Source organism: Stylophora pistillata, chromosome 9 (assembly GCF_964205215.1).
Source record: "Stylophora pistillata chromosome 9, jaStyPist1.2, whole genome shotgun sequence".
In the NCBI taxonomy this organism is placed as follows: domain Eukaryota; kingdom Metazoa; phylum Cnidaria; class Anthozoa; order Scleractinia; family Pocilloporidae; genus Stylophora; species Stylophora pistillata.
Window position 1 is genome coordinate 32169340 of NC_142527.1, and position 13494 is coordinate 32182833.

Below are 13494 nucleotides of genomic sequence, written 5' to 3' on the forward strand. Positions count from 1 at the left end.
TTTATTACTTTTTATTTTCAGCTCCAGGTCTAATTTGATCGGAAAGGAAGGGAAAATCCGACTTAAAAATTTTGACACTCGGCTGCGCGGACGCCACTTTTTCATATTTGATCATTTGTTGTGAACGCAGAAAAAGACGCCTTTCCAAAGTATCCCTACAGTCATCAAAAACGGATTGATTCTCTAGAAGAAAAGGAAGTTTAGGGACAAAATTTTGCGTAGTAGGCTGGGGAGATTGGAGTTAAATGTTTAATCTAGCTTTATGAATAAAGATATGACGTCATCGCCTACAGGCCTTCCCGCCTGCCTTTCCGCCTGTCGCTTACGTTCACAAGAAACCCACGATAAAAAGCACACACAGCCCCTAATTCCTCTATTCGCTCCGACGAAGGGCTAACGCTGACGCTCGAAACGTCAGCTTCTATAATCGTAACGGTAGCCAATTTACCATTTCAACTTTGTTGATATATTCAAATTACCACGATATCATAGTTCATGTCGAAGCAATTATCGCACGAGTCTATTACTCAGAGACATATTCAGTATTTATTCTAAAGTTTACCTAAATAAATTTCGACGAGCAAACAGCTCAGTGTTTTAATGCAAACAGACTATTAAGAAAATACTGAGGTAAATACCCTTGGTAAACAAATACAAATAGTGTTAAATTGCATGAATGTTCGAGAAAAAGTCTTAATTCTAAAAATTTCTAATGCTGTAAGCCAGCTACAGCCTTTGAGCACAGCTAACATTTCAAAATCCTTACTGAATCCTAAAAAATGGAAACCCTAAGCTGAACATTTAATTTTATTAAAGAAAAATCTCTGCTTCAGCACATCAAGTTTGACCTGAGCATATTTGTAACACATAGCACCCTTAAAAAAAGGCCATACGCATCATCAGTTTTCCTACACCAGATACACACTTTGATTCAATTTTTAAGAAATTAAAATTTTTAAACTAATTAGCTTAATGTTCATTCACAATGCACAATTTAAACAATTCACAATCTTCTCCCTGAATCATAGGATCCTTTCTTCCAGTATGTATCTTCAAAGCATATATCTAAAACTAGACTTGCTGATGGAGTGATTCATCTACCTATTATACTCATAATTTTAGAACTAATTGTGGCAAATTCCAAATTTGCTTAGCTGCTGCAGCAGTTTGGAATGATCTAGATGAGAACCTCAAACAGGTTCCCCTAAGTAAAATAATTGAAAAAAGAAATTGAGATTGACCCTCATGTATGAATGGATGAATAATCCATATAGGATAAACAAATGCTCCATAGCTTTCTACCGGGTACCAATTAATTTTTATTATTCAATCTTTCAGTTAATATCTCTATTCATTGCCTGGCATCTTTTTCCCATCTTCTTTTCTCGTTTTTCTTCTTTCATCTCCTCTACATTATCCATGCTTAGCTGTTGATATTTTTAAGCTTTTTAAGTTATTCCAAAAAACCTTTACCCATCTCTGTTCTCCCATCATATTTGTAAATAATTTTTTGTTGTCGTTTTGATTGTTTTTCTAGAGAATTTTTATGAAAACACTGGTCCATCCCCCTTTTTTAACATGCAGACATTCTTAAAAAAAAAAGCCGCAAACTGCTTTGCCGACTTCATATTTGCAAGGAATTGCAAACAGACTTTTACCCAGCAACTGACAGGTGATCTAATAATATTTGAACTATGTCATTTCGCCTTATGTTGTACTCTTTAAGTGTCTTACAAAAATCGTATACTTTCAATTCCGGGTTGGCCGACTCAAGGAAACTCAGTGTTTTACTACCAGCATCTGGATCATCTTTCAAGACATCAATGTCAAGATGGTCCATTTCATATTTGACTGCCACCTCCTTCCACCCACCTAGGCCGTGCCTTTTTTGGCTCAATAAGCGTCCAACTCTTTCATAGGTGTTGAAGTCTTGGCGCTTTACTTCTGTAAGACATTTGTATCCTACAGTAAGAAAGTAAAGTATATAAGAGTGATGAACAGACAAAAAAGTTGCCGAGATCCTAAGTTTTTGGGAAACTCTACGAAATTTGAATCATAATTTGGCGCAAGGTAAAAAAAACAACTGACCAATCTGGGGGCTCTTAGTATCTCGCTTATTTTATAAATGCTTCTTATGAAGTGGTTATTATTAAATTCATATTAAGGTCTAGATGAAAATTGCTTCCTATTAATCTGGTAATTCAGGTAAAATAAAGATTATTTTCATAATTATCATATTATAATATTATGAAAATAAGTTCGTTTTGGAAACTATCTTTGATTTTCTATGTGGATACCACGAGTAGGGGGTTCAGTTGCTTCAGGTTAAGTTAATTTCTCTGCAGGGTATTCCCTAAAACTGCTTTCCAGTACTATTAATATCTATGGTTCCTAGATCATATCTTAAAACTGATTTTTATGCCGAATTTATGATTAGAAAGGGATTTCCTTTGCATCCTACATTAACTACAATGATAATAACAATATTTCACGAGGGAACCGAGGCGGTTTTCAGTGGAATCTTCGCTCGAGGCGATTGTTCCTGCAAACAACTTTCACCTTCCGTACTAAATTCACAACCAATCAACTATTTCAAGTGAAAATGTAGTGTAATCGTCCGGGTGAGTGTAGTCCTGAATAGGACACGCTACGTTGACGACACATTCACCGCCGTACGACAAGACGAAATCGACGCATTCCACCACCACCTTAACGGACAAAACATTGACACACAGTTTACCAGGGAAGTGGAAGAAAATGGCAAACTTTCTTTTCTAGACTGTCTGGTAAGCCGCGACGACAACTCACTACAGACGAAAGTATACAGGAAACCGACCCACATCGACAGATTACTAGACAAGTCATCCTACAGCCCTAGATCGCACAAAACCACAACTACCAGAACTCTAACACGACGCGCACAACTAGTATGCAACACGACAGACGGCTTATCCGACGAGAACAAATACCCTTACCGTGTTTTTTTCAAAGAACAACTACAGCGACGACTTCATCCGACGAAACACTCACCGACCTACTACTACCACCGAAACAAACGACACTGCAACTCTTACGACTACAGCAACCATACCGTACATAAAAGGCATGTCTGAGAACATCTCGCGCATCTTACAACCCTTCAATATCCGCATCGCCCACAAACCCATCACCACACTATGTCAGTTACTAACCAACGTTAAAGACAAGGACGAACCGAGGAACAGACAGGAAGTGATTCACAAGATCAATTGCTCCGATTGCCAAGCCTTCTACATTGGAGAGACTGATAGAAACCTCGCAACAAGACTGACTCAGTGAACACAGACGGGCGACGAGGAAAAGTGATGTCAACAATCACATTGCTGAACATCATCGATTTACGAACCACAATATTGAGTGGGACTCTGCGCAATGCCTAACCTACGGCACTAACTACTTTCAACGACTGACTCTGGAAAGCTGGTTTACTAACTTAAAACAGACTCCCCTAAACAGGTGTTAACTACTATCGGCTTCATACAAACGACTCATTCACAACATTAACATTACAAACGAGCCGAGCAGAACCACCTAACTTTACCGACGAATCGAAATAGACCAGTCACGACTGACTTACGCCACTTGAGTCTTACAGCCAATAACATCATAGCAAAACTAGTCAATCATTTTACACGAACTGAAATAAGAACATGTTCTTATTTCAGTATTCTAATGACAACAACTATTCACTTGACTCTGATGATGATTTCCGCACAGGTTGTCGAAACTTCAGTCACCATGACTACCGACAACAGTCCTTCTCAGGACTGCACTCACCTGGACGATTACACTACACTTTCACATGTTACCCCACAACTATTTCAATTTATGAAAGGCAGTACCCTTAGTACTTTCTTTTTTCTACAACTTTCCTATTGTTCTTGCCATGAAACAATCTTCGAGCGCTCAATGCTCGGTAATTAAGCCTCTTATTTAATCTAACTTTACATCTGCAAAAAAACGTGCCATAAGATTTTTTGCGTTGCCAAATCTTGGTCAGATTTCAACTAAAACTAAGACAGTGATAAAGAAACAGAAGAAAGTCTTTGAAAAGAGGGTAAGCATCGCGAAAGCGTATATTTAAGAACGATATTTGAAGAAAATAATTAGATGTGACTCGCTAACTTAGTAGTGTATCTGATATGTAAAGTGATGAATTGACAGCCCGGTTGGAAACTCCTTTAAAAACATCAAATTCTGTAAATTAAATGTGTGTATAATTAACTACTTATAAATCCTCCTAACAAAAGGTTTTTACTGTATATTCACAAACCTTGACTATATATTACTAATTTACTCAAATAGTTCCCCCAAGTAAACAAAACTTGCTGGCACTAATTAAACTAAGCTGAGCTGCTGAAATAGGTAGCTCGGAATTACTTACTTGTTCCTTCACCTGGAGTCACATCAAGTTCTCCTGGGTCTGACTCCACATAAACACTGGGGTTGTCCATGCTACTCACATGACATTTGTAACAACCAAAGTCACCCATTTTAACAGATTTTAGTCGTAAGATGGCTTCATCATTCTTTGCTCGTGAATGAAGTGGTGTTCCATCTTTGAACCACTGATAGATCAGTCTGCTATGGGTATCTTGAGCCTTGCACTCAAATTGCACGTTTGAACCTGCTTCCACACTTTGAGATTTTGGTTCCTGTTTGATTATTATTTGTCCTAAACCAGAGAAAAATCCAAACTGCATGTGCATAACTTATCTCAATTCAAAAATGTAATTCACACTCTAATAACAAATTATTACTAATACATATTAAAAAAATAAATAAATAATGTACTTGCGGGGATAGAAAATAAAATCCAACAAAGATTCAAATCTTTGAATAAGGGTAAGCAGCTTTTGATTTAAGATAAATTGTACAAGGGGGTGGAAGGAAGTGTAACTAATAAAAGTTGTACAAATAAAAAAATTACAATTACAAGAGATGGATGTTGTATTAAATCACAGCCTCTTGTTTACCACAAAGCATATCAAGGACAATCAGAGAGTCCTCGATTTTTGTAATTGTCTGAATTGTCAAATAATATTGTACCTTGTATTCCATCTACTTCATCCCTATTCTGAAAGAGATATTTAAAAAAGAGCCTTAGCACACGCACTTCTTCATTAAAAATTCACTGTTTAATGGCAGCTGATTACTGCAAATATTTTTATTTTCCTCTTAATTAAATCCTGTGTTATTAAATATCCAATTATGTCATATTCAAAGATTATGATTATCATGCACATACACATATAAACTGCACACAATGTGCCATTCACTAAAGGGGAACCCATGCAAACTACTGCACTCACAAAAATATGTTAACTAAGCTAAGTCTTGCAAAGTAAAGTATCATCAGTAGCAAAAGCCAATTTAAAAATTGCAAATAACACAATCTAACCACTGACAAGACAAGGGTGTGATTGTCCCGTAGCCCATTTCTCTCAAATACATGTAGCAATTATAAACCAACATGTAGTGAATTTGAATTTGCAATGTTATTATTACCTCAGTCAATTAATTTCTAAAAACTACCAGCAGCTTACCAAGTTTATTTTCTACCTCATAGAATTTGTTTTTCTTCATCTTACATGCATATAGTTTAACCACATATCCGCAATAATATTACAACTGTTTCATACATGTATGAATACACAATTATTAAGTGATAAAATTTGAGAATTTTAACCAGCACACCTCTTCTAAGTTATCTATCAAGACCTGCTCCCCTCTTGTTGATAGTTTTCTAAATGTTTTATTTACAGTTCCTGAGAAGCTTGATGTTGATGAACTTCTTTTTCTAAAGCCACCTTTATCAGCATCATCTCCTGAAATATGAAAATTTGTAATTGGTCATGCTTAAATCAGATATTTTTACTCCAACCTATAGGCAGTTCAAGATGAAAATTCAGAGGAAAAATAAATGTTATTAACCTGGCAGGAGGTCTGTACAGGCAAAAACTGTGCCCAAGGTCTCGATCTTTACTCAAGACCAAGTACACAATTTTTCCTCACACAGAATGGACTATGGGTGACTTATGAATAACTTATTCACTCTTTCTGCTGGTTTGCTTTTTTCCCTTTCGCAGTGAATGGGGCAGAAAAAGCAGACCAGTTACCAGCAAGCAATTGGCCAATAAGTTTGAAGATTTATCATTCTGCCCTGTTCAGATGTTTCAAAAAGCATTTTCATTATTTAATATCGCAAGGCAGTCCTGAGGCAAATCTGAGCATTCTGATTGGTTCTTACTTGGTAAGGATTTTACCATACAGACAGAATTCACAGAAATGGTAATAAGCTAACAAATTCAAAATAAACAAGTTTGGTCCACCTGCCATGTAATTGAACTACTTACTAACCTTGCTTGCTCAAGCCATACTGGGGAATATTGGCCCTATGTTATAATTTCTGTACGAACCTTGCTGCACTTGGTCCATACCACCACAACCTCATGCCAACAACTCCCCAGTGTGGCCCTCATGCTCAGTTAGCTAGAAGTTTAATCAACAGTCACCTAGACAATTTCACTCCTAAAAGTAATCAATCAAAACATTCTTGCAGTTTTTATACACTCGCAAGGACACTTTATGACATCATCACACTGAATTACCTTTAAACCCATATTTAATTAATTGGTATCATAGTTTTTTGAGTAACAGACAACAGCGCATCTCAGGTAATGGTCATTCTTGTGACTGGGTATGTGCCAATAAGGGTACCATATAAGGAAGTTCAGGGGGTCCATATTTATTTAATCTTTTCATCAATGACCTGGAGATTTTTATAAACGACATGCCTATGCTCTTCAAATATGCTGATGAATCAACTATTGTAGCTCCTGTATGGATGGATTTAGACATGCCAATAGACCTGGTAAATCAGTTTCTCAGTTGGAGTATAAATAATCAGATGTTGTGTAGTCTGAGTAAGTGTAAAGAATTGATATTTAGAAAGAATGAAAGTAGCGGTACACGCCATCAGTAGTCGCTCCCATTAATAATCTTCCTCAATGTGATAGCTAGCCTTGTATTGTTCCATCTGATTTTTCAGCCTAATTGTAAATTCAGCGCGCAAAAGCTAACAAGTGCCTTCACATTCTCAGAACTCTACGAAAGGAACTCTAGATCTTCAGCCAGAAGGAAATTGATCACCTAGCTATTTAAGATCCTAGTTCTTCCCATTCTCACTTATGCTCTTGCTGTGTATAGCACTTCTGACTCTGATTTAAATGTTCTACAGCATTTTTTAGACAGGTGCCATAGGTGTCATTTTACCTCACAAACCGACTCAGCATTTTTAATCTTTTCAAACAGCAAGATAAATCTGTTTTCAAAAGAGCTATTGATAATCATAAGCTAGGTGCGATCATTCCCAAAGAAAAAGAATTAGTATATAATTTGTGTACAAGAAGGTGTCACCTAGCTTCCTCAGATAAAAATGGAGAGATTCAAGAAGACTTTTGTAAATAGATTTATTTTTAAATAATTATAATCAAGTGTAAGTATTATTCTACCTTATATTATTATTGCATTTTATCGTGTATCATTAATTAATACTTTTTCATTGTAACTTAGGATATGTATTTTTATCCTTTGATTGAATTAAGACTAATTATTTTTATCATCATTATCATCATCATCATCATCATCATCATTATTATTATTAGATAATTACCACTTCTCTGGGAATCCCTGCTGAGTGAACGCTGTAAAGGATTCTTTCGACCACTGTCACTCTTGGGAATTCTAACCTCATTACCAACAACTGTGTCAGCACTCATTCTGTGTTGCTTATTATTGACCATAGTCACAATTGAGACATCAGACTGAGGCACAGAAGGAGCACTTTGAATTCCTTCATTCTGACTAGAAGTAACATGAGTGACCACATCCTGCGATGCTATCAATTAAGTTGGATTTCTTAGTCAATAGTGATCAATAACTGTTTAATGTATGCATATTAAGTAATGTTACTGTACAAAAAAGTTTTAAATTCATTATTAAATTCAGTCATAACACACTTACAACAAGTAATCTGAAAGAACAAAACAGTATGCATCAACTAAATCCTTTCCACCATATTTCCATGACTGATTAGTATTAGGGAGATTAAAGCAGGATGCAAAATGTGCTCAGATTGATTGCTTCTTCACATCACTTTTTCCCAGTACTGTTATATCGAGCTCTTACACAGCTAGCTTCAAACCACATACTAGTTTCTTCTTGTATGTCACTGAGACGCACTTGTGGTGTAACTTGTTGTACATCTGAATCTACTGAAGGACCATTCATTGCATAAGGGTGGGACACTAAAAGAAATCACAATTATGATTACAGTTAGCATACTTATAACAACCCAGAAAAAGTTGTATCTCCTACACTTCTAAATAGGCCATTTTACAGTTGTGCAACATAGTTGCCAATTAGCCTTCGATTTGGACTGAGGCTGAAGGTGACCTTGGCATGATAGAGACCAGTATCTTTTTAGGATGATAACAAAACAATTTACATTTGAAAAGCAGCAACATTTATATCATAAAATAGCCACCCCTAGCCTCACTCCTGTTTAAGGGCTTGACAACCAAGTACACAACTGCCTGTACATGCACCATGATTTCTCGAAATGCTACTGTTTATAGTTATCATAGTAAACACATAACATGTAGCTACATGTATTTTACAAAACCAACAATCTGCAGTTTCTGTTGAGTGATTGACTAAATAATTGATGCATGTTCGAAGAATGATCAGTAACAGATAAATTTAGTTTGTAAATCACTTTAGCCAGTGGTGACTTAATGATTAACCTTTACTTGTATTAATTCTTCCACTCAACTTACTAGACCAGTGGAAAGAGGAAAGCAAACATAATTTCAAAATTGTAGTGATTATACACTCATCACACCATTATAATGCTCAACTTACAATTACTTGGACAATCCCCAGTTGTTCTCCTTCTTCTTTTGCACCGATATACTGTCACTAAAGATATAACTCCTGCCAAGATAGTTATAATTGCAACAGCCACAATTAAAATAATTATGGGTGTCTGTAATGATTTGTTATCATTTAAGGTATCTGATCCATGTTTTCCTCCTGTTGATGGCGATATATATGGTGGAGTACAATCCTTGTCTGGTCGAGGGGCACAATACTGTTTGGATTCACTGTCACCTTGTTCTTTGCACTCAGCTACCTCCTCATCTTGACCATCTAAGCAACAGTGGGAACATTTCTGACAACTGTGAGTGCCATCCTTTCTGCTAAAATAAAATCCTTTCTCGCAAGTTCCATTGCAAATGGTGTCTGATGTGGGGGTACACTGCTTAGTAACTTTTTCATTTGCAACACAGTGGTGACAAACATGGCAAGAAGAACTGTCATACTTGTCACTAAATTTTCCATGTTGACAAGGTTTACAATCAATCTTGTCAACTTGATACTCTATAGGAGTTCCACATTTTGGCACCAGCCCTTGACCTTCTTGGCATTTTTCACAATGAAGGCATTTACCTCCCGGATAGCCAGTGATAGGATACTCATCTGGGCCACATAAACCATGTGTGGAGACAACCTGCAAAAACATAGTAAAACATACAATCAAACCTGTATTAACCAGTCACCCATTGGGAATGGCAGGTTGACAGCTTAAAACAGGTTGACTTCTTAATACAACTCAAGCTTATTAAAACAGCAGACCACTAAATACGCGATGACTGCTTAAAACAAGTCGACCAGCAAATGATTTGCATGATATTCATGTGTAATATTTATCTGACCAGTCCAGGGAAGAAAGATAATCTGCAATGCATTGAGGCTATTTGAACTGAAAATAATAACATTGATTCCAAGAGATAAACATGCACAAGGAGTAAATTTGACTCAAAAGATTATTTTTAGTTTAATTTTTAATTAGTAGTTGAGCATTAAGTGACCGTTCAATATAGGTGGAACACAATACAAACAGGAAATGGGAACTAATAGCCGAGGGTGGTCACCACTGCTTAATAGAGGACTGTCCACTTAATAGATGTGAAAATTACAGTACATACTGATGGAGTAAAAATTTTGGGACTTAGCCAACTGATGCTTGATACAGGCTAGGGTGACCACTTAATACGGTGCTGCTTAATGCAGGGCTTGTGTAATTGCTAAAGTAGTGTTGATTATCTGTGTGATCTGATTAGTTCAGAATTGCATCCTCCACCCTCTACACTCTGACTGACAAAAATTAAGTGCAGTCTCTCTTAATTGGTCCAAGGAAATTTCTAACAGTGTCACCAAGGAGGCTTAGATCACCATAGGGTCTCTGTGGATCAGTGGTATAGGGTATGGAAGTGTGAAATCTTAAAGACAAGACAAGATGAAAGAAAACACCTTTCTCTCTCTAATTTTCAAGCTTATAATTCACCATCTTTCTTATTCTATTTAACTGTGATGCTTTCAGCATTTTGATCCTCATTACACACATTGGACACATGTCACATGCGAACCTTAAATGATGGCCTAGTTCACCACAGAGTCTCTGTGGCTCAGTGGTAGACCATCTGAGTAAAGAAACTTAAGGTGTGAGGTGCAACTCTGGGGACACAGGATTTTTCCTTTGTCTCACACTTGTGACATTTGATGGATAAACATCTCTCTCTAGGGAGTTTTTTCTTACTAATCAAAACCCTATTTGGTTGGTAATCAGTTAAACTTCTTTTACTCGCCCAACTTTTTGTGTTTAATTCAAGGACAATAGTCTAGGGAGAAACTGCATGGATCGATGCTGGTCATCCTCAGAGGTAACATGTACGTGTACATTTATAATTAACCTTGATAAAGTCACTTAGTGAAGGTGCATGTAATTTCAATACCTGCAGAAACCTAATTTTCAAACTGGCTACCCCCCTGATTTTTAGATGTATATAAACAAGAGAGGGCAGACAATAAAAATGCTCTAATATTACCTACCGGTTAACAATAATTGTCTTGTCCTCTGAGAATACTCGTTAGAAAATTACATTGATAGACTTAAAGCACTAAGCGAAAAGACATTATTCAGTGCATAATTCATACCCTGGGCGGATTCACAAGATCAAATCTAAATTAGACTTTTTGGAGAAGTAAAGGGGCCATATCTAGTCACTGCAAAAGCAAATTATTATGGGGAAAGTGCAGTTACGCGATAAAAATTTGTCTCACGAAAAAAACAAAAAAATTATTCATATGCCTGCCAAAATAATAATGTCCAATACGCCTACGCACTAAATTTCTTCACAATGAAGTTATAAACTTGCGAAATACATGTAAGTTTCGATTAGCAGTACATGTTTTTGTAACATTACGCATGATATCACAGAATAATCTTAAAATTTATTTTCATCCCCTCTGCAACCGTACGATCGCGCATAAAATTTTAACCCTCTCGCAGTATTCTCTAATGGGAAATTCCAAGTCTATCTCATCAAAATATATTACTTGAATACAGCGTCTTCAATTTGGGGGCTTCAATATGTAAAATGGTGGTCAAACTCCGTTACTCCGCGAACAATCGAGAAAGCAAGACTTTAAAAGTCACTAAAGTGAATAAAATTACGTACTTTTGAGCGGTGTTAGATTGCTTTGAAAATAGTATTGTTGCTATCATACTGTTTACCTAGCCGTATACAAAATCACAGCTGTTTTACTCACCAAATGACAACTAAAGATCTGTACGAACAGAAACACTGATGTTGGTAGCCTAACAGTCGTCATGACGCTGGGAGCCTGAGGTGACAGATGAGACAAATTATTGGTTGTTAAAATTTAATCTTACCATACTTGTAACCATTCGGTTATTGGAGATCTTGAGCAAACCGCGCGCGAGATCTGTTGAAAGGCAATTAACACCAATCTACGATGATCGACCTTCACTTCTTCGCCGGAAATTTCAAATTACTATAACAGCTTGTAAGAGGCAGAGAAGGAGAGAAGCAGAGAAGCTTTCCGCCTTCGTCGCTCTACACGATACCACTGAGTGACGTCTATCGCCGTAAGGGCTTTTTAAAAAATTGATGTGAAAGTTACCTGAGTGGCTTCGCTGCACACACGGCGATATCTGTTTCACTGAAAAAATATGCAATGGATCTATTCTCCTGTACGCTACGTGTAAACAAAGAGATTTGGGTTACAAAGCTTTAAAGTTGGAAATCTGCTGATCTGCAAAAATATAAACTCATGCAGACGCAGTTGCGTCCATGGCGTCACAATTACGTCAATCTAGGTCAATCTTGAGGTCGCATGAGGCAATTTAACATATTTTTATGATTTTGTCAAACGTATGAATTACTACATACTAAATTATAAAAATTAATAAATAGGAAGTGCAGTTTTGTCATGTCACTTTGATCCTCAGGGCTGGAAAAATGGTAGCTCTCGCAGAAAGCCGTTCCCAAACATCCGGCATCCCAGTTTGAGAAACAGTTTTACCATTAATCTATCATGGCTCATCTCACGGGTAAAATATAGTTTTTGTAAACGAGGGGAACTTGCTTCAATTTTACATTACTATCTTGAGGTAAGATTTTGTCTTCGAGGAATCCAATGGAAATAAGAGCGAGTTTTGATGGCAGTTGGCAATCTGACAAAAGCATTAATTTTACTTCAAGGCTCAACAACTGCAGCTGTACCATGTCGGATGCAAATTTAAGCCAATCACATTGGTTCTTACATTTTCCCGCGCTCGGGGTGGGTTACCTGTCTAAGTTGTCTTTGTTCCGATTGGCAAAAATTTGGCGATGTCTAGGGTCGATATTCACTACAACTGTAGCCTCCGGAGAATGATGGCGATGCTCAGGTTAGTCTCACCGACAGGGGAATATCCAACGTGCAAATTACGATTCTATGTCTCAATAAAATGAAGGAGAGAAAATGTCGCATGCGCACCCGCCTCGATTTTCGCCGTATTCTCGATTCATGTCCGGTGTTCCATTCTCTCAAGAGGGGGAAGAGAGTGGGATCCATTTCCCAGGTAGTGGCTGGTAATTGAGCATACATATCAGTGGCGGATCCAGACCTTGAGCTTAGGCGGAAGCGGGGGGGGGGGGGGAGGAAGGCGTTTTTTGTTTGTGTGTGTTCACCTGCCGGCTTTTCTTCCCCCTGCGTTTACCTTTTTACCCAAAGTAAGGGGGTGTAGTGCCCCTCCCCTAGGTCTGCCACTGCATACATACACTAAACATCACTGGAGAAAAAAGGAAGCTCTGAAGTTACTGAAACTTCTTCTTTTATCACATGATATTGCATAAGGTATCAAAGGCTCCTCTGCTCGCAGAGTAGGCCTTGATCACTGATGGGCGGAATTGAGCTGAAGAAGAATTTGGGAACTCCGAGAAAGTCACGCTGACTGCGGGGTTAAAAAAGACAGAGTTTTTTAAAAACCTTTCGAAAGTTATTGCGAAACTCTATTAACCATTAACTGAGTGAGTACTTAAC

The 13494-nt window shown here is 37.3% G+C and overlaps 1 protein-coding gene across 3 annotated transcripts; it reads right to left on the reverse strand.

Moving 5' to 3' along the window:
* Window positions 1-527: 527 nt before the first annotated feature.
* LOC111336154 (uncharacterized) lies at window positions 528-12286 on the reverse strand. Of its 3 annotated transcripts, XM_022942189.2 has the most exons (9): window positions 12091-12286; window positions 11716-11790; window positions 8965-9613; window positions 8253-8348; window positions 7715-7939; window positions 5737-5867; window positions 5089-5116; window positions 4424-4714; window positions 528-1962 (listed from the first exon to the last, which is right to left on the reverse strand). In XM_022942189.2, the coding sequence occupies exons 2-9, from the start codon at window positions 11776-11778 to the stop codon at window positions 1655-1657; spliced, it is 1791 nt and encodes a 596-aa protein (XP_022797924.1). In that variant the 5' UTR covers window positions 11779-11790; window positions 12091-12286; the 3' UTR covers window positions 528-1654. The 3 variants fall into 3 exon arrangements, with proteins under 3 accessions (XP_022797924.1, XP_088588998.1, XP_088588997.1); XM_088732872.1 differs by lacking the exons at window positions 11716-11790; window positions 12091-12286 and adding an exon at window positions 11840-12040; XM_088732871.1 differs by lacking the exon at window positions 12091-12286 and having other exon boundaries at window positions 11716-12040.
* Window positions 12287-13494: the final 1208 nt, after the last annotated feature.

Bases quoted from the DNA above. Each gene is read 5' to 3' on its own strand.
- LOC111336154 (XM_022942189.2), bottom strand. From the start codon at position 11,778: ATGACGACTGTTAGGCTACCAACATCAGTGTTTCTGTTCGTACAGATC. The intron at 7,940-8,252 runs GTATGTGGTTTG...CTTAATTGATAG, and splicing joins TGACATACAAGAAGAAACTA to CATCGCAGGATGTGGTCACT. The intron at 5,868-7,714 runs GTAATTATCTAA...TTCATATTTCAG, and splicing joins CAGGGATTCCCAGAGAAGTG to GAGATGATGCTGATAAAGGT.